At 45.6% G+C, this 24,424-nt stretch overlaps 1 protein-coding gene across 3 annotated transcripts in view; it reads right to left on the bottom strand.

Moving 5' to 3' along the window:
* Nucleotides 1-291: 291 nt before the first annotated feature.
* TRIP13 (thyroid hormone receptor interactor 13) overlaps nt 292-24,424 on the bottom strand; it is a 46,327-nt gene continuing 22,194 nt past the window's right edge. For 2 of the 3 annotated variants that reach the window (XM_005296522.4, XM_024106193.3), the window contains exons 7-14: nt 23,855-23,927; nt 22,640-22,703; nt 21,697-21,783; nt 6,642-6,748; nt 4,271-4,424; nt 3,596-3,708; nt 2,315-2,384; nt 292-1,721 (exon numbers count right to left, since the gene is read on the bottom strand). In XM_005296522.4, the coding sequence (XP_005296579.1) occupies nt 1,626-1,721; nt 2,315-2,384; nt 3,596-3,708; nt 4,271-4,424; nt 6,642-6,748; nt 21,697-21,783; nt 22,640-22,703; nt 23,855-23,927 (764 nt within the window). In that variant the 3' untranslated portion in view covers nt 292-1,625. Of the gene's footprint in view, nt 1,722-2,314; nt 2,385-3,595; nt 3,709-4,256; nt 4,425-6,641; nt 6,749-21,696; nt 21,784-22,639; nt 22,704-23,854; nt 23,928-24,424 lie in introns of all 3 variants that reach the window. The other variant, XR_010598478.1, reaches the window with a different exon arrangement.

Genomic DNA, 24,424 nt, shown 5'->3' with positions numbered 1-24,424 from the left:
AACAGGGGCCCAGAAGCAGAACAGAGTGCAGTGATGGCTGAGACTCCAGCCAGATGTAGGGACACTGAAGCAGATGTGGTGCACTGCCAAATCTATAACAGCCACCCTGGAGGGAAATGCCCAGGGAGAAAGTAAGAAAGCTGCTTGGGAGATGACAAAGGTAACTACAGGATGGAGAGGGGACTTCTTCCTGCGGTCTGACTACTTAATCATCTGTGAAAATGCAAAAGACCCGACCTGGGTAGCGATCTTCATTAATCAACAAAAAAAAGTCAGCTTTGAATTCTTATATAGCCTGAGTTGAAAAGTTCTGTACAATTGTTTAATGCAGCTTACATCATACAGAGTTCATCATTATGAACAATTCATGACAATGGAGTAACTCATCCATCTCATGAGAAATGTATAACATTGATTAAACATGTACAAACAGAAATGAATGACATACAGTCATTAAACCATATTGTGGTAGCAGTAGTTATGAAGTATGTTAAAGTGGTAATGTCAACTTAAAATCTAGTCAATTAAAAAATTTAAAAATAGTTTCCAGGTACTACAGCTGCCCTTGTTTCCCTGGGCCAATTTCCTATTTAAATGTTACTGTTCCACCTGTTATGTGAAAGTTGCAAACAAATGATCTGTTTCACCCAATGTCAGTTAAAGTATTGACAAATACATAAAATGAACTCAAAAAAGAGAATTTTTTTCTCTATTAAAGTAATATTAGAGATTACATGTAGCGACTAGGTAAACAAATAGAATTCTTACATTGTTTCACTTTCTAAAGAGAGTCAATGTTTTTCTTAGCTTTTGCAGAACAAAATGTCTTTCCCATAAATTTTTTAATTTAGGTACATAAAACATTCTTTACATGTTTATAAACAACTATCTGCATAAGTTCTACACAAGGTTGTCTTCGGCAAATACAGTGTACTTCTTTGCACTGATAAAGGCTAAAATTCTAAAAGACAACTATGAAAACTTGCCATATTTGATCTTAAAAAAACGTTAAGATAGAGTAGGATTTTCAAAAGTTTTGTCTCTGTTCTCATGAAGTCAATGGTAAAACTCAATGGCTGTTTCAATGTGAGCTGCTAGGCTGCCACTGAGTGCTCTCAAAAATCTTACCCATAAATTTTTCCTGTTCATTTTTTTAAGAGGAGATGTAAGTAGTAAAAAATTTTGCATTACATATTAGAACCAGAGACCTGACAATTTACATTCTTTATGGTTTAAAAAAAGAATTAAAACTGAAAAAGAACAAATGCTGAATACACATATATAAAAGTTTTTGTGGTTAAGAAACAAAACAGAATTGTGATAAACATTTTTAATAATTACAAGAAGGAGTAAAAAGGTCATTCTAGAAATTAAACAGTTTTGAAGTGTATCCAAGACTGGAGTTTGAAATAAAGCTTTTGAACAGGTGCACTGTAAACATTCTTGATATTTACAAATCAAGTTTTTGAAAAAAATACTAGATCACCTGAGTTTCTTAATCCAAATTCAGTCAATTTCTATACATGGAACAAAAGGCATGTGGGGGGTGGTGAAGAATGTGGTTTTCGGTGGTAACAAGGAACACATCATAGAGACTAGACAGTTGTGGAACAGTAACAAGAATGTCAAAAGCAGTCTGCAAGTTTCTTTCTTTCTTCAAATTGTTTGTCCACTACAAGTGAAAGAGCCTGAAGAAACACTGCCATTGTAACGTTAGGACACTGGAAGCGAAAAAGAAAAAATCTTCGTCAAATGTCTCAAAGAACAGTAGGTGGCATAATGCTCTACAGACAAAAATACCCGAGAGGAGAGAAAAAATGAGCTCCACGTTTATTAGCATTTTCCAAATGCTGTACAACAGCTATGGGATTCTGCACCAGTTAGCACAGGGGAACCTAGGCCAATCTGAGCAAATTCTTGAGGTTTAATCAATATCATGACTGTAAATTCACCCCACCAAAATCCAACAAGTAATAGTACTGTATGAAAATGTGACAGACCGCATCAAAATGTACAGAACTACTGAAGGAAATTAAGTTACAAAGAAGCAATATTGATGTCGTGTCATGATATAGGAGTTTACTGGCTACATCAATCCTGCCTTCGTAATTGCAAAATATGCAAATATGTAGTTTCTCTTAACCTCTTTTTAAATAATGAGGTAGCACAAAATGGTTGCAGTCCAGCCAGGAGCAGACCCAATGTAATTAAAATTAAGAGATTTTTTTTTTTTTTTAAATAGGCCCACTCAGGAGCGTCCGCCAAAGTGGCTTCCCAACACACCTAAATAAAAAGCAAAATAAAATAAACTTACTTGAATATAAAGTGCATGTGCTAGAAAAGGAAGTTTCCTCAGGACACGGCCACTAAGTCCTTCACTTTTCCTACAATGAAGCAGAGATGTGCATACTATTATTTTGCTAAATGCTAGATCTCCCTTCCAGAAAATAAGAGGTTTGCTTTCGGTGGTTCTGCCAGGAATCTCTCTATAGAGAAACTCAAATTATTGCTAGTTAGCACTATGTAGCACTGGGAGAGAAAATACAAATCTTTCATCCATTCTTTACCTGTTATGTCTGTAACAATCCTACAAAGTATTTTACTTTCATGGGTATTACTTTTACAAATAAATAAATATATACACACACACACACACACACACACACACACACACAGAGGGAGCTATTCAAAAATGCCCAATTGACATAAAGCAAGAGGCTGTCATTTGTTAATGCTAATTTCTGTTACTGTGCCTATCATTTTATGGAATAACCCAGACAAGTCTACTGTGTTCTGAACACCATAGTTCACTGTTTGAAAGGGCACTATTCACTATATACTGGATATACTGTCGCTTTAAGGAAGACTTTTCTGACCCTTCTGCACTTTCAAATTCTTTTACTGCTCTGATATTTTGTTTGAACTCTGTTAAGACCCCCACAAAAATCAGAAAAAAATTGCTTAGTGTGAAAACACCAATAATCTGCTTTTTATTATTCCACAGATTTTCACATTGTGGTAAAATCTGTCCCATTAGTCCTCTTAGCAAAAAAACAAATAAAAATCAAACCAAAGTAAATGCAAAAAAATATTCATCATCATCATCTCCCACACCTCTGCCCATTTCTTAACTTGTGCTTCCAAAAGGTGACTTCCTGGTGAACTACTGCGATCTCTCAGCAGCCTCAGATGCGATGAAGGCCAGAACTGTTCATGCTGAATTGTGGCCACTACAGCCTTAGGCACCCCACTAGCCCAAAGAGGGATTTGATGGGAATTTAAAAGAGCAAAGCAGGAGGCAGGGATGGCATAAGATCATGCAAATTCTTTTTATAAATTTTGAGATCCAGGAAGATAGAAACAAATGGTGCTTGCAAAAAAAATTCCCATGTTCACTGGTGAACAATTTGAGAATTTGCAACAACAATTAAGAAACTGGGAGGTTTCAGAACTCTAGCTGTTGCTAATATATCCAACTCCTTTATAAATAGTTCCACAAATTACTTTTACACACACACACACACACACACACACTTGAGCAGAGTTGCTCACTTTGTACATAAAATGGGTGAATCAATAAATCTTAAAATCTTACCTGGCAATTTCTTTTAATACAAGACTCAGCCGTGACACGTTATTTTCTACATAACCAATCATCTCTAACTCTCTGAGTGTCAGCAGCTGCTGTCGAGGATATATTATCTGACGCTAATAAAAAGAAAAATGATATTTGAAAGGTGCAACTGCAGTTCTATTCTGAAATGAGACTATGAAAATGGCAACTTCTTACTCAACAGTTCTGCTTTTTGTATATTTTCAGAATAACTACTGACTCCAGTGACAAATACTGTGTGTTTTACACTGCTAAGAGAAGGACACTTCAAACAACTTTCCCTAACTAATCCTAGATCAACCCTTAATTTTAAATGATTTATAACTGCTTACAGATTTCAGCAGTAACATAGAACCAGAAAAGCAGAGTGTGTTATGGTTCATTTACCACACTGGCTGGGAGAGACAGATTGAGGAAATATTATGGGGGCCAAGGGTGGCATTTATACCCATGGTCAATGCAATGGGGTCTGTATGTGCCCCCGGTCTATAGATACGGCTTTAAAAAGTTGTGTGGCTGTGTGGACTACAGAGTGGCTCAGTAGAGGCAATCTCAAGAAGAAGAAATAAGATAACATTTGTATACTATTATTGTTAGCATTTATGCAGTTATTAAAATAGGACACCTAAGTTAAGAATCTTACTTGCAAAATTTTACCTTCATCAGTTCTTCCAAGCAAGAAAAATATATTCTGAATACTGCTGCAGCAGATGGAGGTCCAATATATTGCTTTATATCAGCCCTGTCTACAAAGGCTGTGTCAATTTTCTCTGTAATATTTGAAGTAGTCAAGATTACAACATTGGGATACCTTTAAAACACAGAAAAAAAGAGACATCATTTCTATCACTTACACGTAAGAATCATCCCTCAGGGGCATGGCAACGTGACTGTTTCTCTTCTATGTCATGACTGTAAATTTGGTCCAGATCAGAAGTGGCCAACTTGTTACTGTTGGAGAGATGTTAAGTGAAATGATTTGGAGGTCTCAATTTATAGTGAACATATTCCACACGAAAGCACTTTTGTCAGCAATTTTTCTAGAGATCCCCTGAAGACTGAACTGTATGTTAGCCTGGAAAGGAACCTCTTCCAAAATAGCACCGAGGTATAGTCAGGTGGGATAAAGTTTGCACTGCTGCTGCCCATATTGTCTTGTGCTTGAGGTACAGGACTTTAGTTTCCAGTACTATCGAAGCAAGCCTATTTTTATAAATACTAATTTCACTTGAAAAAAAAATCAAATCTTTTTAATTTGCACTTTTTGTCTAGCATATATTCTGTTTTAGTCCAACGGTAATTACCCTAATTTGCCTCCACATTGAATAATGAACTTTTTAAAAATTTAGAATTATGTAATATTTTAGTTAAAATTTTTACCACAAAGAATTCCCACTTTCAGTGAATTTCTTAATTAAAATGTATTTAGATTTTTTTTTATTTAGTTTTTAATTTGTTGGGTAAGGAAGACAGCCGCTTCCATGTACCATGCTCCTTCCACAGCCCAGCCAGAACTTCGAAAGCACAGGTAGGCTGAGGAAATATGGAACAGAGATATCTACCTTTACACAATTCTCAGCGTATTAATCCAAAACCCATTGACTAAATTATTTAGTTAACGGTGAAATAAGAAAATTAGCTACTGCATATTTTGTCCTTCTTTCTCATGAATTAGTGCAGATACCCCCAAAAACACTTTGCATTTTTTAAGAATTTAAAGTAATTAAGCACTCCTGAGTATGTTTTTAAGATGCCTTGCTCATGTAAGACAGTGTAAGGCAGTAACAAAAAATGGATTATAATAGGCACTATATTATAATAATTAAAATTACTCAACTTCTCATGGATGCACACAAATGTAGAATTTGTGTTTTAAAATTTTGCAAGTCTGTTTTTATTAAACCCAAGTAAAACATAATATTGAAATACTTCACTTGGCTAGCACACAATACAAACACCTAAGATGTTCTGCATTTCCATTCATTTTTTCCTTCAAATTTATTCATAAGCCCAAGGAAACAGACATTTCAAAAACAAATCTAAATGGGTAAGGTCAGAATTATTTAAATTAATGACTCTACCAAAAGGAAAGACTCTCCTTCCACTCAAGCCACTGTGAGAAAAATCCTGCAGGTACTGATAGGGCTTGCTCCTTGACCTCACGCTCAAAGTTGGACTGTGGCAGACCTAGGTAGAGGGCCCCCACAACTAAGATTCAGTAGCAAATCAAGGATGCCCTATTCCCAGATATACATCTAGGGACTGTCAGCATCCCAGATTTTGAATCAGATTGTATAAGAATCAACCTCTACAATAGCAGGGCCCAAACCATAAAGGAATGTGAACCGATCCTGGGAACTAACTGAAAGCCAGTGCAATCAAAGAGTACTGGTGCAATATGTTCTACATGAGACAGGCTGCTAAATAAGCAGGCACTAGCAGACCTGTGAGTGGTCTCAAAAGCAATCTCAAAGAGATCACATTACAATAAACCAATCTCTAGCTGGCAAAGGCAAGGATAAGTGTGGCAAAATCTAAATCAATCAGGAAAGGTCAACATCTCTTTGCCTTGCCAAAGAAATATTGAAAAAGCATTCTTGGCTATGGCTGATTTTTAGATCTACAACCAGAAACCGCTATGGATCCAAAAATATGACCCAATGACTAAGTCTCAGAGCAAGAAAAAAAAACCCTTTTCCTCAGTTAAAGCAACAGTTGTCACCATCATCAAACAGAAGTTATTTCTCTTAACTTTAAAGCGTGGGTAGACAGTTAACTCCCATGACTCACTTAGGTATGTCCATCACAACTCCTCCTCTTCTCAGTAGGCATGGCTAGTTCAAAATTCAGCACAATTTAACTAGTCAAAGATTTTTGGATTAAAGTTCTAAATGAGAATTGCGTAAAGCCAGATACTGGAATCTGTAATCATTTATCTACATAATGTTCAATATTTTTGAAATTAGACCCCAACTTGGTAATTCCTAGTGGCGTTTTGCTGTGGTAATATGGCTACTATGAATGTTACCTTTTAATTTGATCTATTTGTGTCAATACAGCATTCACCACACGGATAGCATCTGAAGGCTCTGTGCCTGCTCGGAAAGCACTACGAGCTGCTGTGAGACTTTCAACCTGCCCCCAAAACAAACAAAAAGGTTAGAGTTAGAGAGCTGGTATAATGCACTTTGGTGATTAGGAGGTGGTGAAATGATCCAGGCAATAAATTTTCAAATTGCTGGGAATCTACTCAGACATCAGTAGTTTCTCTGAATTTTTCTTTGTGGATAGGAACTTGTGCATGGGGAGGATGGTTATTGACAGGGAGGTCTGGGTAGAATGTGGGAAAGGAGGCTGCGGAGATCACTGCTTTCAGGAGATTGGATCAAGGAGGAAGGACATCAGAGAAATGTACTTAAGACATAGGTATTGCCATACTGAATGAGATCAGTGGTCTGTCTAGTTAAGTATCCTGTCTAAATGGTGAGTACCAGACTGTTCCAAGGAAGGTGCAAGATGCCCATTAATGGACAATCATGGAGTAACTTGGAATTTTATGTTTCTTCTTAATCCTGCTCAGTTAGTGGGTTAGTTGATGCTCTCAGGCACTTAGGTTTAAATTTTTAACCTCCCAACTATTTTTTTTTAACCCTATTAAGCCATTCGTCTTAATTAAAGCTAAGATTTTAGCATGGATATTTTTAGGAAAAGTCATGGACAGGTCATGGGCAATAACAAAAATTCACAGAAGCCCGTGACCTGTCCCTTACTTTTAATACAAATATCCCTGACAAAATGTGGAGGGCGGAGGGTCCAGCACCTGCAGCGGCTGGGAGCTCTGGGGTCCCCCCCACTGCGTACTGAAGCTCCCTCCCCCCCGCCCCCGACACACACAGCTCAGAGCTCCAGGAAGTAGGGGGGGGGGAGGGCACCATCCGCAGCAGCTAGGATCTCCGGGGGACGGGGGGCACGGCTAGGCAACTGTGGGGGATCCCCCTGCCACCTGCAGCAGCTGGGCGCTGCAGGGTCCCGCTGCTGTGGCTGGGAGCTGCAGGGTCCCCGTTTCCCAGCAGCTGGGAACTCTGGTGGACCCCCATCTTCCATTGCAGCTGGGAGCTCTGGGGGCCCCTGCTGCACAGCGGCTGGGAGCTGCGGGGGCCCACTGCCAGCTGCAGCTGAGAGCTTCCCTGGGGCTGAAGCAGAAAATGTCATGGAGGTCTCTGGAAGTCACAGATTCCATGACTTCCGTGACCTCCCTGACATAATCGTAGCCTTAGTTTTACTGATACCTTGTGGCAGTGAATTCAACAGGTGCATTATGTGAGGAAGCATTTCTTTTTGACATTTTTAAATGTATTGCCTGTGTTTCACTGGATGTCCCCCTTATGTTTGGACTATGAGAAAAAGTAAATAAGAGTCCTTGATGGACTCTACAGCATTCATTGTTTAATATGCTTCTATCATGAACCCTGTTATTCATCTCCTTCCTTAACTAAATGCTAATATTTTCAGTTCCCCATTGCATGAAAGTCTCTCCATGTCTCTCATGTTTGTTTTGAATGCCTTTATTTCGGTTATTTTTGTGATGGGGTGACCAGAACAGAACAAGTATTTGAGGCATACAATCAATTTGTATAACGGCAAGATATTTCAAAATTATTTACTATCCAAGTTCTTATATATTTAACATTTTGCTTGCAATTTATCACCACTGTGCACTGAGCAGAAGTTTTCATTGAGTTGTCTACAACAATGCCTAGGTCTTTGCACTGAGTTATTAGTGTAATTTAGAATCCATCAAGGTGTACAATCAGGGCTGTACAGAGGTTTTCGGGGACCTGGGATAAAATCTGAAAATAAGGCGGCCCCAATCCTTCCAAAAAAATTACCTCTGAGAGGAGGGTGATTTGAAAGTGAGCCTGCCCTACACTCACCCCACAGTAGCAGCCCATGTCTTACTGGGCTGGGCCTGGCCCCACACTCCGGGTATTGTGATCCGGTGCAGCGGGTCATGGTAACACTCACGTTTGGCTTAGCTGCCCTTCCATCATGATGGATGGGTGGCTGGGCCAAACCTGAGTAGTGCTGTAACCCTTTGTGCAGGTCACAATGGCACTTTGCCCTGGGTGCCCCATTTGAGAGAGACCCCAAACTGTCCCTTTCACCCCTCACTCTGGGCAGCCTACTATACAATTAGTTCAATGTACTCCTTCAAATTTCTTCTACCTTGCACTAATATAGAAACGCCAATGTAGACATCATGCTGCTCAATAATTTAGCATTTCAGAATGTAACATTAAAAGACAATCTGTCCTGAAAAGCTAAGTTTTGACAGTGCAGTCCTGTCAAAGTGCTCCAAGTGTGGGGCTCAATGCGGTTATTGGGACACAATGAAGGACTGGGATTTAGAAGGGCTGTCTAGCAAGGGAAGTGGATGGGACTATGCGGGCAGTCTTGGCTGCTGGAACCAGGTTTCTTGCCCTCTCATTCCCCCACTGTCACAGATGTAGCCCAACCAGCAGTTACTCTCCTCTGCTGGGGAGGCCAGTAAGGAGTGTGGAGCAGAAGACTGCACCCTGCAATAACTGATCCAGAACCTCCTACTGACTGTTCAGCACAACCCCAGGGCACAGAGCCCATCTGGCTTCCCCTGCCAGACAGAACCTGCAACAGGGAAGCACACAGGACCATGCTGAAGGGCTGGAGCCAGGAGGGGGCTGTGTCTGGTGGGGAAGGGGGCCAGTACTCATGGGGTGCAGCCTTCCACTCTCCTCCTGATCCAAACTCTGCAACACAGACCCATTTACTTCACCTGCACAGGTGGGGAGTGAAACAGGCAGGAAGCTGGATACCAGCAACTGCTGCAGGGAGCAAAAGGCTTCAACTGCCATGTGGTCAGTACTTCTCTCCCCAAGGGTACTGAGCACCTGTCCTCTGACACCCCCATAAGTAATGGGCACACCCCCTCTCTCCCTCTGATTCTGGCTGAGTTTCCTGGGCACTGTTAGAATACAAATAAGTAATTTGCCTGTCCCTCTAGAATACCTCATTGTCTTCTCTAGCCTGGACTAGCAAATAACTGGTCATCCACAAACTTTTCCACCTCTCTGTTCACCACCTTGTGGCTAGACAGCCTCAACATCAATTGAAATATACCATCCTATCAAACATGTTTAGACTAAACCAATGTAAATTTATTTATGAAGAAAATCTGAACTACGCCTTGTGTGTTAAAATCTTCTGCCCTGAAGATCACTCATTAGTTAGTTAAACTCAGTTATTTTCTCCTCTGTATCTATTTTTGGCCACCCTGTTCTATTCTATAGCAACTCTTTAATAAGTCTTGGAAATGCAAGCATGAATGCCAATGGGGTATAATTGTCCAAAAATAGAATTAGTCCAAAATACGTGCAGATATGATAATTACTGTCCCCAACCTTTGTCTCACAGCCTGGGGCATGTCTACACTACAAAATTTCATTACCGCAAGTTACATCAGCATAAAGCTGCTGCAGTTAGTATATCTCCACTGTGCGGGCATACTGGACTCCTTGTATTTGCACTGTGTGTACTCACCAGGAGTGCTTGTTTCAATGCACAGTGCAGTGTACTATGGATAGGTATCCCAGGATGCAACTCACCACCAGCCAGCACACTGTCTTTTGGAGAGTGTCAGCAATGCATGGTGGGACAAAATGACTCATACAGGGGTGATTGGGACTGTGGGGTCAAGTTCCCATCATGCAACTTTCTCCACCACATAATGCCATCGCCTATTTTTAAAGTCCCATGAACCAGTGAGAGACTTGTCACTGTCTGCCATCTCTGACAGAATCAGAGCCTGCACAGCTCTGCATATTGCCAGGATTGTTGCAAGCACAGGATCCTCCAGTATTTGCACAGCAGCAAGAGTCGCGGGGAACATGACCATTTCCTGGAGGGCAGACTGCTCTGGGACATAGTGAGAACCAAGTCAAGGTTGTTGTTGGAGTCCAAAGAACAGCTGCAGATGGTGGAAACCCATTTCTGGGCCCGAGAAATGAGCACTGACTGGTGGGCTCACACCATAATGTAGGCTTGGGATGATGAGCAGCGTCTGCAGAACGTTTGGATGCGCAAGGCCACATTCCTGAATCTGTGGGCCGAGCTTGCCCCAGCCCTCCAGGGCAGGGACACCAAAATCAGAAATGCTCTGACAGTGGAGAAGCAAGTGGCGATCGTTCTGTGGAAACTTGCAACACCAGATTACTATCGGTCCATGGGAAATCATTTTTGAGATGTAAAGTCCACTGTGGGGGCCGCTGTCATGCAAGTGTGCAGAGACATTAATCATCTCCTGCTATGCAGGTCCGTGGCTCTTGACAATGCACAGGACATAGCAGATAGATTTGCAGCAATGGGGTTCCCAAACTGTGGTGGAGCAACAGATGGCACACACATCCCTATTTTGGCACCAGACTACCTTGCCACAGCAGAAAGGGCTATTTTTCTATGGTTATGCAAGTGTTGGTGGATCACCGGGAATGATTCATTGACATCAATGTTGGCTGATTAGAGAAGGTGCATGATATTTGCATTTTTAAGAGCTCAGGACTATTCAGAAAGCTATAAGCAGGAACTTACTTTCTTGACCAGTGGATTACCATTAGCGATGTTGAAATGCCAAGTGATCTCAAGTGACCCAGCTCACCTTTTGCTCTGTTGGCTCACGAAGCCATATACCAGCCACCTCGACAGCATCAAGGAAAGATTCAACTAGTGGCTCAGCAGGTGCAGGATGACAGTTGAAAGCACTTTTGGTAGACTGAAGGGATGCTGGAATTGTTTACTCACAAGATTGGATCTCAGTGAAAAAAAATCCCAATGGTTATAGCTGCCTTCTGTGTCCTGCATGATATCTGTGAACCAAAGGGGGTAAGTTGCTGTTGGAGTGGAGGGTGGAGATGGAGATGGAGCAGTCGTTTGCTGAGTTTGAACAGCCAGACTCAAGGGCTATTAGAAGAGCTCTGTACAGAGCGATACAGCTCAGGGATGCTTTGAAAGAGCATTTGAACAGAGCCACAGTAATGCATTGTGGTGTACTGTGCTCTGCCTGGGCCTGATGTTTTGGGACCTGTTAGTAATTGTGTAGTGCTTGATGTACATCTATGACTATGACACTGTCAATACACCTATTAATTTTGAGGTCCTTGCTGTACATTTATGATTATTACACTGTTTGTCACTGATCCCATGAGTTTTGTCACACTGTACGGTAACAAGTAGGCATGTGCTTTCTGAACTGCTGGGCACTCTGCAGTGTATGTTGTGAATAGATGAATTATTTTCCAAATAGAATTTTATTCAAACAAAACCAATGCAAAGAAATAGCTGTGCAATTTAAAAACAAAAGTTCTGTTCCATTAATATATTAAGGGGAAAGAACATTCACGTCCATTTTACCTAACATACAGCAACTGTGGCTTTCACACATCAGTGTATGTGAAACTGTGGTTATCCTTAATGTCCCTCAGCATGGAGTGGTAGAAGCAGAGATGCGGCCCCAGATACAACAAGGAATGTTGGGTGTGTGTAGGGAGATGCGGTAATGTCACTCTCTATGAACTACAAAGGGAGACAAGCCTGTAAGTCCACAATAGTCTGCAGCATTTGTGTTCGTTGCTGGAGAAGCCCCATTATGTCCTTGTGTGTATCCCTCCTTTTCCTGTTGGGACTCTCTCTTGTTTGCTCTTTCCTTCTCCATACAGTCTGTAATAGTCATCCTCCAAGTCCTCTGTTCATGGTCTGATGCAGCAGCAATGGCTTGCAGGATCTCATTGAACAAGTCTTCCCTAGTCCTCAATTTTCTGCTCTTTATCTGTCTCAGGTTTCCTTAAGGCCACAAAGACAGCAAAAACCACAGATACCATTGCCAGTGTAGTCACAACAGAAAGCCAAAGTTAAGATTTAGAACTCCCATCCCTTGCTCCCCTAAAGGTTTAAATAAAACCTGCTTATTGACACTTCTGCTTGGAAGTGCTCACATACAGTGCCATTCACAGCCCCAGCTATGGTGAGTGTGGCCCACTAGGGGTGAGGGAAATGAGGAGGGAATTGCTTGGTTGCATGAAAATGAATATAGGGCAATAGCAATGAATATTGGCACCACTTTCCACAAGTGGTGGTGATCTGAGCTGATATCTTACTCCTGAGGCTGACAAAGTCTCAGATACCACAGCTACTGCAAGAATACCAAAGCCGCCTGCTAGTCTGTGTACTGGAATGGAGTCTGCTGAAGTTATCACCAACTGCCACAGGAAAGTGCCCTATCGCAGGGGAAGCAATAAGTCTGCTATCCCTAGAAACCTTCGTGAGAAGACAGCCAAGTAACTCCATGAAAGTTTAATCGAGATCTGAGACACATTCACATTCCTGTTTACATTAATGAATTACGCCACATAGCTGTCCCACCTCACTCCACAGGAGAATGAAAAGCAGATCAAGTTATATCTCTTTGTTGTACTGCTACCTCTCCTAGTACAAGAAAATCCTACATCAGGCTTGCCTATGCTCAACTGCTGGGACTGACTGGACTACAGTGGAGTCTCAAACAAATCCTGTCTGGTGGCAGAGTTGGACATCCCCCTCCCCATCTCATGTCCCTCCTCCTCCTCCTCGCTGTTCATGCCGGGGGCCTATGACTCAGGATCCTCAGAGGTATTCCCGGTGGTCTGCAGGGTGGTAGTGAGGGTCTCGGCCAAGCATGTCGAGCAGCTCTTTGTAAAAGCCTCAGGTCTGTGGCTTGGCACCGGATTGACTGTTGGCCTTCCTAGCCTTCTGATATGCCTGATCAAGTTCCTTTACCTTTGCATGGCACTGCTGCTGACCTGTCGTACCCCCTCTCCTACATCCCCAGTGCAATCTGCTCATAGATGTCCATGTTTCTACGTCTGGTCCATAGCTGTGCTTGCATAACCTCTTCTCCTAACAGGCCCAGAAGATCCAATATCTCCTGTCTAATCCAAGCAGGAGTATGTCTAGAGTGTATAGCCAGCATGGTCAGCTGGGCCGTTGCACACAACAATGGAGATCTGCTAGGTGTGCTCACCGAGCCAGACAATCAGGAAAAGGCATTTCAAGAATTCATGAGGCTTTAAGGGGGTGGGTTTCTGGTATACATGATCCTTTGGCAGTGGAGTTCATAATTGTGACCACAGTGGTCAGTGTCGGGCATGGTGGAACAGCTGCTGGAGGACTGTTAGGATCGACATAGGTAACAGTGTCTATACTCGCGCTACATCAACTTCAGTACATTGACCATGGCTGAACTCTGCTTGGAGAGGTGGTGTTAGCATAATAGAGAACTTATATGGGCATGAAACAAATTTAAGTGTGGACACATGCAAAGCAGCTTATATCAACCTAACTTTGTAGTGTAGACCAGGCCTAAGACAATCTTTTATCAGTTCCACAGAGAAAACATTTCTTTTTAGAAAGTGATGATTCTGACTATTAGACTAATCAGTAAATTGAACAGATAAGAAAACGTTCTGTAGGAATGTGACTTCAATAGTATAAAGTTCTAATAAGGCGCAAACTCTTAAGTTGCCCGTATAAGAAGTCTATCAAAAGATCATCTAGATAGTGAGCTAAATCTAATAGTGAAACCAGATTAAAAGACCACATTAAATCCACAATTTCCATGAGATCTATTACTAAATTCTTCTCTTACTGGTAAGACAAAACTAGGGCTCGAAGTTTAGAAAATGCTACAATATGTACATGTAAAAGTGTGCAGGGAGCAAGCCACCAAAAGCAGAGCTCTATACAGGAAGCTGAACTTCCCTTTCCCTTCCATCTGCAGCTGGAAATGTTTGTCTGAGAATTCAAACTACGTTTCTCTCACTTTGCTGTAATGATGCAATTCAAATATCTTCCACCACTCTTACACACACAGTTAAATAAAATTAGATTACTCAGAGCAGAGCCACATAGGGCATGGCTACACTTGCAGATGTAGAGCGCCGGGAGTTAAGCCACCCTTCGGAGACTGAAGCAGGGAAAACACTGCCATGTGTTTATACCGTCAGCTGCAAGCGCAGTGGCGTGGCCACATTAGCAGCTCTTGCAACGCCGCAGAGAGCAGTGCATAGTGGTAACTATCCCAGTGTGCAAGTGGCTGCAGCATGCTTTCCAAATGGAGGGGAAGGGGCGGGGGGGGAGAGGGGGAAGGAGTGTGACAGGGAGTGTGTTGTGTGTTATGTGCAGGGAGAGGCAGTGTGTTTTGGGAGGCAGAGAGTGTGTCAGCATGCTGTCTTGTAAGTTCAGACAGAAGCAGGGGGAAAAAGACGGTTACTCACCGTTGTAACTGTTGTTCTTCGAGATGTGTTGCTCATATCCATTCCATTAGGTGTGCGCGCGCCGCGTACACGATCGGAGAATTTTCTACCCTAGCAACACCGGCGGGTCGGCTGTGGAGCCCCCTAGAGTGGCGCCTTCATGGCGCTGAATATATACCCCAGCCGACCCGGCGCCCCCTCAGTTCCTTCTTGCCGGCTACTCCGACAGTGGGGAAGGGGGGCGGGTTTGGAATGGATATGAGCAACACATCTCGAAGAACAACAGTTACAACGGTGAGTAACCGTCTTTTCTTCTTCGAGTGCTTGCTCATATCCATTCCATTAGGTGACTCCCAAGCCCAACTTAGGTGGTGGGGTCGGAGTGAGACATTGCTGTGTGCAAAACCGCTGATCCGAATGCAGCATCGTCCCTGGACTGCTGCACTAGTGCATAGTGAGCTGTAAACGTGTGGACTGATGACCAAACCGCCGCTCTACAAATGTCCTGGATCGGAACTTGCGCCAGGAAAGCCGTCGAGGAAGCTTGGGCCCTCGTGGAGTGAGCGGTGAGGTGCGGTGCTGAGACACCTGCCAGGTCATAGCAAGTCCGGATGCAAGACGTAATCCAGGAGGATAGGCGTTGTGAGGAGACCGGTAAGCCTTTCATTCGGTCGGCCACTACAACGAAGAGTTGCGTCGTCTTTCTAAAGTGCCTTGTGCGGTCAATATAGAAAGCCAGGGCCCTGCGTACGTCCAGAGAATGCAAACGTTGATCCTGGCGAGTAGCATGTGGTTTAGGATGAAAGACCGGGAGAAATATATCCTGGTTGATATGAAAAGGAGAAACCACCTTAGGGAGAAAGGCAGGATGTGGACGAAGCTGCACTTTATCCTTATGGAAAAATGTGTAAGGGGGCTCGGATGTAAGCGCCCTGAGTTCAGAAACGCGCCTTGCTGAGGTGATGGCTATGAGGAAGGCTGTCTTCCAGGATAGGTACAAAAGTGAACAGGTGGCCAGTGGCTCGAATGGAGGACCTGTGAGCTTGGAGAGAACCAGGTTGAGGTCCCACGTCGGAACAGGCTGACGTTGTTGTGGGTACATCCGGTCTAAGCCCTTGAGGAATCTAACGACCATCGGGTTAGAGAATACCGAGGACGCGAGTTCCCCTGGGTGAAAGGCTGATATAGCGGCCAGGTGAACTCTAATTGAAGATATCGCCAACCCCTGCTGTTTTAGGGAGAGGAGATATTCCAATATGAGAGGAATAGGTGCCTGTAACGGGGACGTGGCTCGTTGTTCGCACCAACAGGAGAACCGCTTCCACTTGGCCAAGTATGTGGTCCGTGTTGAAGGCTTCCTACTGCTCAGCAGAATCTGTTGGACAGAGTGCGAGCATTGTTGCTCTGCCTGGGTGAACCATGGAGCAACCACGCCGTGAGGTGGAGCGATTGCAGGTCGGGGTGACGCAGCCGGCCGTGGTCCTGAGAGATGAGATCTGGACACAATGGGAGCGGGAGCGGTGTCTGAACCGAGAGTTCCAATAGTGTGGTGTACCAATGTTGTCTCGGCCACGCTGGAGCGATCAGAATTACCTGTGCCTGGTCTCTGCGCAATTTGAGCAGTACCTTGTGGACCAGAGGAAACGGAGGGAAGGCATAAAACAGGTGGTCTTTCCAGGGAAGGAGAAACGCATCCGAGAGGGAGCCCGGAGCTCGACCTTGCAGGGAGCAGAACACGTGGCACTTTCTGTTGCCTCGAGATGCAAACAGGTCTATCTGGGGAAACCCCCACTTCTGGAAGACGGAATGTATGATGTCCGGACGGATAGACCACTCGTGCGTCTGAAAGGACCTGCTGAGTCGGTCCGCTAAAGTGTTCTGGACTCCAGGGAGGAACGATGCCGTGAGATGGATTGAGTGGGCGATGCAGAAGTCCCACAGGCGAATGGCCTCTTGGCATAGAATTGATGAACGTGCTCCTCCTTGCTTGTTGATGTAAAACATGGCCGTGGTGTTGTCGATGAGAACCAACACACAGCGGCCACGTAGGAGATTGAGAAATGCCTGGCACGCCAGGCGCACCGCCATCAGTTCCCGAACATTGATGTGCAGGGCTAGCTGGGGTGCAGTCCACAGGCCCTGGGTATGGTGTTCGTTGAGATGGGCGCCCCCACCCAGAGATGAAGCGTCTGTGACCAGGTGCAGAGAGGGTTGTGGGGCGTGAAATGGCATCCCCTCGCAAACCACATTGTGATCTAGCCACCAGGTGAGGGAGGTCAGGACCGAGTTCGGGACCGTGACCACCATGTTCAGGCTGTCCCGATGTGGGCGGTATATCGATGACACCCAGGTCTGGAGAGGGCGAAGCCGAAGTCTGGCATGCCTGGTTACGTACGTGCAGGAAGCCATGTGACCCAGTAGGGTGAGGCACGGCCTCAGTGTGGTAGTTGGGAAGGCCCTGAGCCCTTGAATGAGGCTCGTGATGGTACAAAAGCGGTTGTCTGGCAGGATGGCTTGTGCACGTCTGGAGTCTAGGACTGCTCCGATGAATTCTATTCTCTGGGTAGGTTCTAGAGTGGATTTGTCCTTGTTGAGTAGGATGCCCAACTTGTTGAATGTGTGCACTATCATGTGGACGTGAGCCCGAACTTGCTCTTTGGTGCGACTGCGTACCAGCCAGTCGTCTAGGTACGGGAACACCTGTATCCCTTGCCGACGAAGGTATGCTGCCACGACAGCCATACATTTCGTGAACACTCTTGGGGCCGAGGATAGGCCGAAGGGAAGGACTGCAAATTGGTAATGCACCTTGTTTACCACAAAGCGTAGGAAGCGCCTGTGAGGCGGGTAGATTGCTATATGGAAGTATGCGTCCTTCATGTCGAGGGCGGCGAACCAGTCTCCAGGATCGAGAGAAGGGATAATGGCTCCTAAGGAGACCATGCGGAATTTCAACTTTACTATAAATTTGTTGAGTCCGCGCAAGTCCAAGATGGGTCTCAGACCCCCTTTGGACTTGGGGATCAGGAAGTAACGGGAATAAAATCCCCTGCCCCTTAACTCTACTGGAACCTCCTCTATGGCCCCCATAGCAAGGAGCGTGGAAACCTCTTGTATAAGAAGTTGCTCGTGAGAAGGGTCCCTGAAGAGGGACGGGGAAGGGGGGTGGGAGGGGGGGAAATGAAGAAAACTGGATAGCGTATCCTCTCTCCACCGTGCGAAGGACCCAACGGTCCGTGGTTATAAGGGACCAAGTACGGTGGAAATGGGAAAGGCGATCCCGAAAGGAGGGGGCTGGATCCTGGGGGATGACTGGGGCGCCGTCCTCGACCGCACCTTCAAAAGTTCTGCCTGGGGCCTGAAGGTGGCCTTGGTGGCCCCTGGTTCTGACCGGGTTGAGGGCCAGTCCACCTTCTCCTACCACCTCGCCCCCGCCTTCTGGCAGAGTCCTGTCTCTGACGAGGTGGACGGGGGTAGAAACGTTGAGGCTGGGGTCTAAAAGGTCTGCGCTGGGGACCCGCAACATGCATCCCCAGGGAGCGCATGATTGTTCTCGAGTCCTTGAGGCTCTGCAGACGAGAGTCCGTCTTGTCCGAGAACAATCCATGTCCCTCAAAGGGCAGATCCTGTAGGGTTTGCTGTAGCTCCGGAGGCAAACCCGAAACCTGAAGCCAGGAGATCCTCCGCATAGCGATACCTGAAGCCAGGGTTCTCGCAGCCGAGTCCGCTATGTCCAAGGAGGCCTGTAAGGAGGTCCGAGCCACCTTCTTACCCTCCTCTACCAAGGCCCCAAACTCCTCCCTGGACTCTTGGGGAACCAATTCCTTGAACTTCCCCATAGAGTTCCAGGAATTAAAGTTGTAGCGGCTCAGGAGTAGTGGTTAGCCGCTCTAAGTTGCAGCCCTCCGGCTGAATAAACTTTACGGCCAAACAAATCGAGGCGCTTAGCCTCCTTCGATTTGGGCGCTGCGGCCTGTTGACCGTGGCGCTCCCTTGCATTCACTGATGACACCACCAGTGAACACGGCTGGGGATGGGTATACAAGTACTCGTAGTCTTTGGAGGGGACAAAGTACTTTCTTTCCACCCCTCTCGCTGTGGGTGGGATAGAGGCAGGAGTTTGCCATATCGTAGTGGCGTTAGCCTGGATCGTGCGGATCAGGGGCAACGCCACTCTGGATGGGGCATCCGCAGAGAGGATGTTCACAATGGGGTCTTGCACCTCCACTATCTCCTCTGCCTGAAGGTCCATATTACGGGCCACCCTACGTAAGAGGTCCTGATGGGCCCGAAGATCTATTGGGGGTGGACCTGTGCACGACGTGCCCGCCACTGCCTCATCCGGAGAGGAAGAGGAAGATGCCTCCGGTGGTAAGGGGTGCAAGGGAGGGTCCTGTTCTCCCTGTTCCTGGGACGGAGCATCACCTGCCCTTGGGTCCAGGACGTCAGGTGGTGTGGGCACGGAAGCCTCCATGCCCCCTGGAGGAGGGCGAGAGATGGTGGACTCTGGGGCCCTTCGCTCAGAGTGCACCGAGCGAGAGGCTGATGGTGGTGGAGCCCCTTGCGCTTGGTGGTACGCCCACGGGGTCCAAAACGACCAGTGCGAAGGTCCCTGAGCGGGATCCTCCACTACCTCCTGCCAGTGGCCCATGTCCGGATCATCGGCCTGTCCCTGAGGGGGGTATGCCGATCTCGATGCCCCATCGGAGGAGCGGGACACTGATCGAGATGGCCATGGCGGTGCCGACCGCGCCGAGACGAGCTCCGGACGGTACGGTGCCGTACGGTGCCGGTCCAGAGATGAACGGTCCTTGTGCGGTGCCGGCGAACGGTGCAGAGATCGGGATCGGTGCCGACGATCGCGTCGGTGCCGGGAGTCCGACCTGGACCTGGAATTGGATCTTGAATAGGCCCGGTGCTGGGAGCGGCCTCTCGACGTCGAGCATCGATCGTATCGGTGCCGAGAACTACGTCTCTATGTCGATCGGTGCCGACGATCATAGCGGTGCCGAGACGTAGAGCGGTGCCGCGACGATGATCTTGGCTGCGAGTACGACCGGTGCCGAGGTGATATCCGGCGCCGGGACTGCGAGCGGCGTGGGGACCTGCTTCGGGACCTGGACCGGTGCCGTGGTCCCAGCCCCTGCGATGGAGGACGCATCAAGGCAGGTTTCCCCCTGGATTGGACCGGACGAGTCAACGGTGCCGACGGTGCCGGTGGTTGGGGCGGTGCCGGCTCCGTGAGAGCGATCAAGTCTCTCGCCGTCGCGAAGGTCTCTGGGGTTGACGGGAGGCACTGTATCACCGCCGGTCGCGGTGGTGACCCTGTCTGCACCGGACTCAACGATCTCGGAGCCGGAGTCGACGGTGCTGGAGGCACCTGTTTTCGGTGCTCCACAGGCGGACGCGGCTCTACCCCCGGCACCGGGGGAGCCGGCGTCTTCGGCACGGCAGTCCCCGTCTTATGGGATTTTTTATGTCCCGGGGATGATGAACGGCGCCGAGGCACTTGCTGTGAGTGCGGTGCCGACGAGGTCCGGTGCCGTGGAGGCTTGTCCGACGTGGTCGGAATGGTCGGTGCCGCCGGGGCACTGCGCACCCAGGTGCTAGGTGCCGGGGCCTGACGCGCCGATGGAGCGTCCGGGCTAAGTGCCGCCTCCATAAGGAGTTGCCGGAGCCGAAAGTCCCGCTCCTTCTTGGTCCTCGGCCTGAAGGCCTTACAGATCTTGCACTTATCTGTCTGATGGGACTCTCCCAGGCACTTCAGACACGAGTCGTGCGGGTCACTCGTTGGCATAGGCTTAGCGCAGGAGGCGCACTGTTTGAAGCCGGGAGCCTTGGGCATGAGCCCGGCCACGCGCCGGGGGAAAAAGGGGGAGACAACCCCCTTAATCCCCTTTAACTATATAACAACTATTAAGAAAGTGAATAAACAACTATCTAACTATATACAACTAGAACTATAACTATAACTGTGAATAATGGAATAAGCTAGGGAGAGTGGAGAACAGCTACGCCGCGCTCCACAGTTCCAACGACCGTCAGGGACGGTAAGAAGGAACTGAGGGGGCGCCAGGTCGGCTGGGGTATATATTCAGCGCCATGAAGGCGCCACTCTAGGGGGCTCCACAGCCGACCCGCCGGTGTTGCTAGGGTAGAAAATTCTCCGACGATCGTGCACGTGGCGCGCGCACACCTAATGGAATGGATATGAGCAAGCACTCGAAGAAGAACCCTGACATCAACCCCCCACACACGCCTGCCTCAGCGGCAGCAGCATTCCACAGTAATGGTTTGCTTTGTCCCGGAGCAGGTAAGCATGCTAGCTGTCAGAAATGGAGCTTTGAAAGAGGATATCCGCATGCCTGCAGCCAAGTTCAAAACAATGACAAGAGTGGCCATTTGACTTCAAGGGATTATGGGACTTTTCCGGATCCCAATCATAGCGCAGTAATTCAACACGTTGTCCACACTGACACCTGGGCATTTCACCCAGGACGCAGCAAGCTCAATGCTTCTCGTGGAGGTGGATTACCAGGAGCGCTCCAGCTGCAGAGTCCAGGCACTCTAAGTGCCTTGCCAGTGTGAATACCTCAGGTGTTAAGGCGCCCAGGGCTGATTTAATGCACTCTAACTTGCAAATGTAGCCAAGGCCATAATACACTTCTATATTTTCCTCTAAAAATTTAAGTGATCATCTTTTATTCAAGTTTACTTTCCCATAAATTAAAGTAATTGCACATCTTAATGTCACTGAAATCATACCTCATCAATCAGTACAAATACAAGAGCATCTTTATCGTCAATTAACTCTTGAATCTTCTGGAACATCTTGGTTACAAGTTTGCCACTCTGAAAAGAAAATACAAATATATTAGGCTATTTTTACTTCGTTTTCCAAGTCTTAGTTTATTATTTACAACTCTAATTGTATCCACTGTGACAAAGTTCCTCCTCTATCTTGGTGGGTCCTACGCTTATTGGCGGATTTTCTTGCCTCAGAGATTCACCATGTGGGTTGGGGAACAGCCCAGAGACCTTCCCCTCTGGAAGAACCCACAGTCCAGGTCAATTGGGAGGTGTGGGGGGAACCTGGGTCCACCCTCTACTCTGGGTTCCAGTCCAGGGCCCTGTGGACTGCAGCTTTCTATAGTGCCTCCTGTAATAGCTGCATGACAGCTACAACTCCCTGGGCTACTTCCCCATGGCCTCCTCCAAACACCTTCCTTATTCTCACCACAGGACTGTCCTCCTGGTGTCTGATAACGCTTGTGCTCCTCAGTCCTCCAGCAGCACACCCTCTCAGCTCCTTGCGCCTCTTACTCCCAGCTCCTCACTCTCGCACCACAAACTGAAGTGAGCTCCTTTTAAAACCCAGGTGCCCTGATTAGCCTGCCTTAATTGATTCTAGCAGCTTCTTCTTAATTGGCTCCAGGTGTGCTAATTAGCCTGCCTGCCTTAACTGGTTCTAGCAGGTTCCTGATTACTCTAGTGCAGCCCCTGCTCTGGTCACTCAGGGAACAGAAAACTACTCATCCAGTGACCAGTATATTTGCCCTCTGCCAGACTCCTGTACCCCACTGGTCTGGGTCTGTCACACCACATATAAGTTGGTTCCCAGAACTGATACACCTATTGAAGATCATAGTAAATTTTGTTTATCTGTACCACAAAGCTAAAATTGTGTAATGAGTTAGATAACACGTACCTCAGAAAACCACTTAGAGAAGAGGCTATGACTGTTTATCTCAATTAACTGTCCATATCTGTATCTAAAATATGGGAGAAATCATCAACAATTATATTGTAAAATTAATTCTACTGTTGAGTGCAAAGGAATCAATAACTACAGCTTACATCTTCAATATTTAAAAAAAGAATTTTGTGAACTGTGGCATTATAGCATATCAGAATTCTTTCAACATTAGTGCTTTGTACTTACTAAAACAAGTATCTGAATATAAAATGTAACTATTGCAAACTAAATTTCAATCTCAGTTTTATGTCAGCATATGATTGCTCTTAATCTTCTCCACAAATTTTTTTTTGTCAAAGAAATCTAAGATTTGACACTGGCTTCTATTTAGGCACAATTCAGGTATAGACTACCATGCCAATAACCTTATTCTTATCTTCTGGTAATTACTTACAGTCCAAAGTAATAAAAGTATCAAGCTAATTCTCATCAGTTCTTAAGACATTGCCAGGAATGCTAAATTACGTATGGCTGACCCTAGAATTAAATGTGTTAATATTTCAGTGTAAGAGTATATAATCCATGTCTATTACACACTTATGTGAGGAAAAACTGCATTACTTGGAGTAATAATGATTTATAATTGAACAATATTTATAAAATAGTAAGTTCTCTAGTTTACTAAGATTTGCAATGTTAAATTGAATGCTACTACTTGTCTGTCTGAATATACAAGATGAGTAAGGGAGGCTCTGTTGATCTATAAAACAAACAACACAAAACAAATATATGTCTGGCTCTAAAAGCTGTTTATTTAATTATTAAAGATGTGGTCTATTTTGTATGCAAACAAAACAATGGGCCTGTTTCAGCTTGGCTCTTCACCTTCTGTAGTACTTTATGAGTGTGCAAAGTAGGTATAATACACTATCATTCTAAATTTGTAGTGTTTTACATCCAGTGGTGTAAGTAGCTGCCTACAATGAAAGGCATTGGTGAATCGGGCCCAGTGTCTTCAGTATAAGATATGACAAATGTGAGCATTTGCCATTCAACAAGCCAGGGATGCTACATAAGGAACAACACTCAGCACCTAATCTCTGCCTGAAAGAAAACCTGGTGGCAGATTTTAGCCATACCTGGTGGCAGATTTTAGCCACCCTTAATGGGTTACAGATGTTTAACAAAGTAAACTGTATTTTAAACCAAAATATTAACAAAAATTACCTGTATGAAAGTCTAATGGTCAGCTTCTGAGCCAATGCTTTGCAGAGTGAAGTTTTACCAGTTCCTGGAGGACCTATATTCAAACCATATCCATATAATACTTTACATAGGAACACATACTAGCTAATATGGCCTGACATCTCCTTAGCTACTGAATTCCAAAACCAGCACTAATTACATTTGACAATATAAAATAAAACACACTACACTACAATAGCTGCCAATTTGAACAGTTATACAGATTGTTCACTGTGTCCAAATCTTCCTTAGTGCTAGAACTGCACCTTATCTACACTGCATCTTTTAACAGAGATTGTAACCAGCTACTGGCACAGTTGCCTCTAAACATGGTCTGCGCACAGACAGATGGTTAAACTCCCAGTAACCATGGCAGCTAACAGCATTTCTCCCTCTGCACTAGCATTATTTTAAAAATCTATCAGAACTGCATTACCACTGAAGCAGCTCCACTAACTGCACTATTTTACACTGGGAGTAGGTGTTTTATTACTATGCCATCTAACCCTGCTTGGAGCACATCCAGACAGCATGGTAGTTAAAATGCCTGCA

The sequence above is a fragment of the Chrysemys picta genome, chromosome 2 (assembly GCF_011386835.1).
Source record: "Chrysemys picta bellii isolate R12L10 chromosome 2, ASM1138683v2, whole genome shotgun sequence".
Taxonomy (NCBI): Eukaryota; Metazoa; Chordata; order Testudines; family Emydidae; genus Chrysemys; species Chrysemys picta.
The sequence above is the reverse complement of the archived record's forward strand: the minus strand, read 5'-3'. Positions and strand labels throughout refer to the sequence as shown.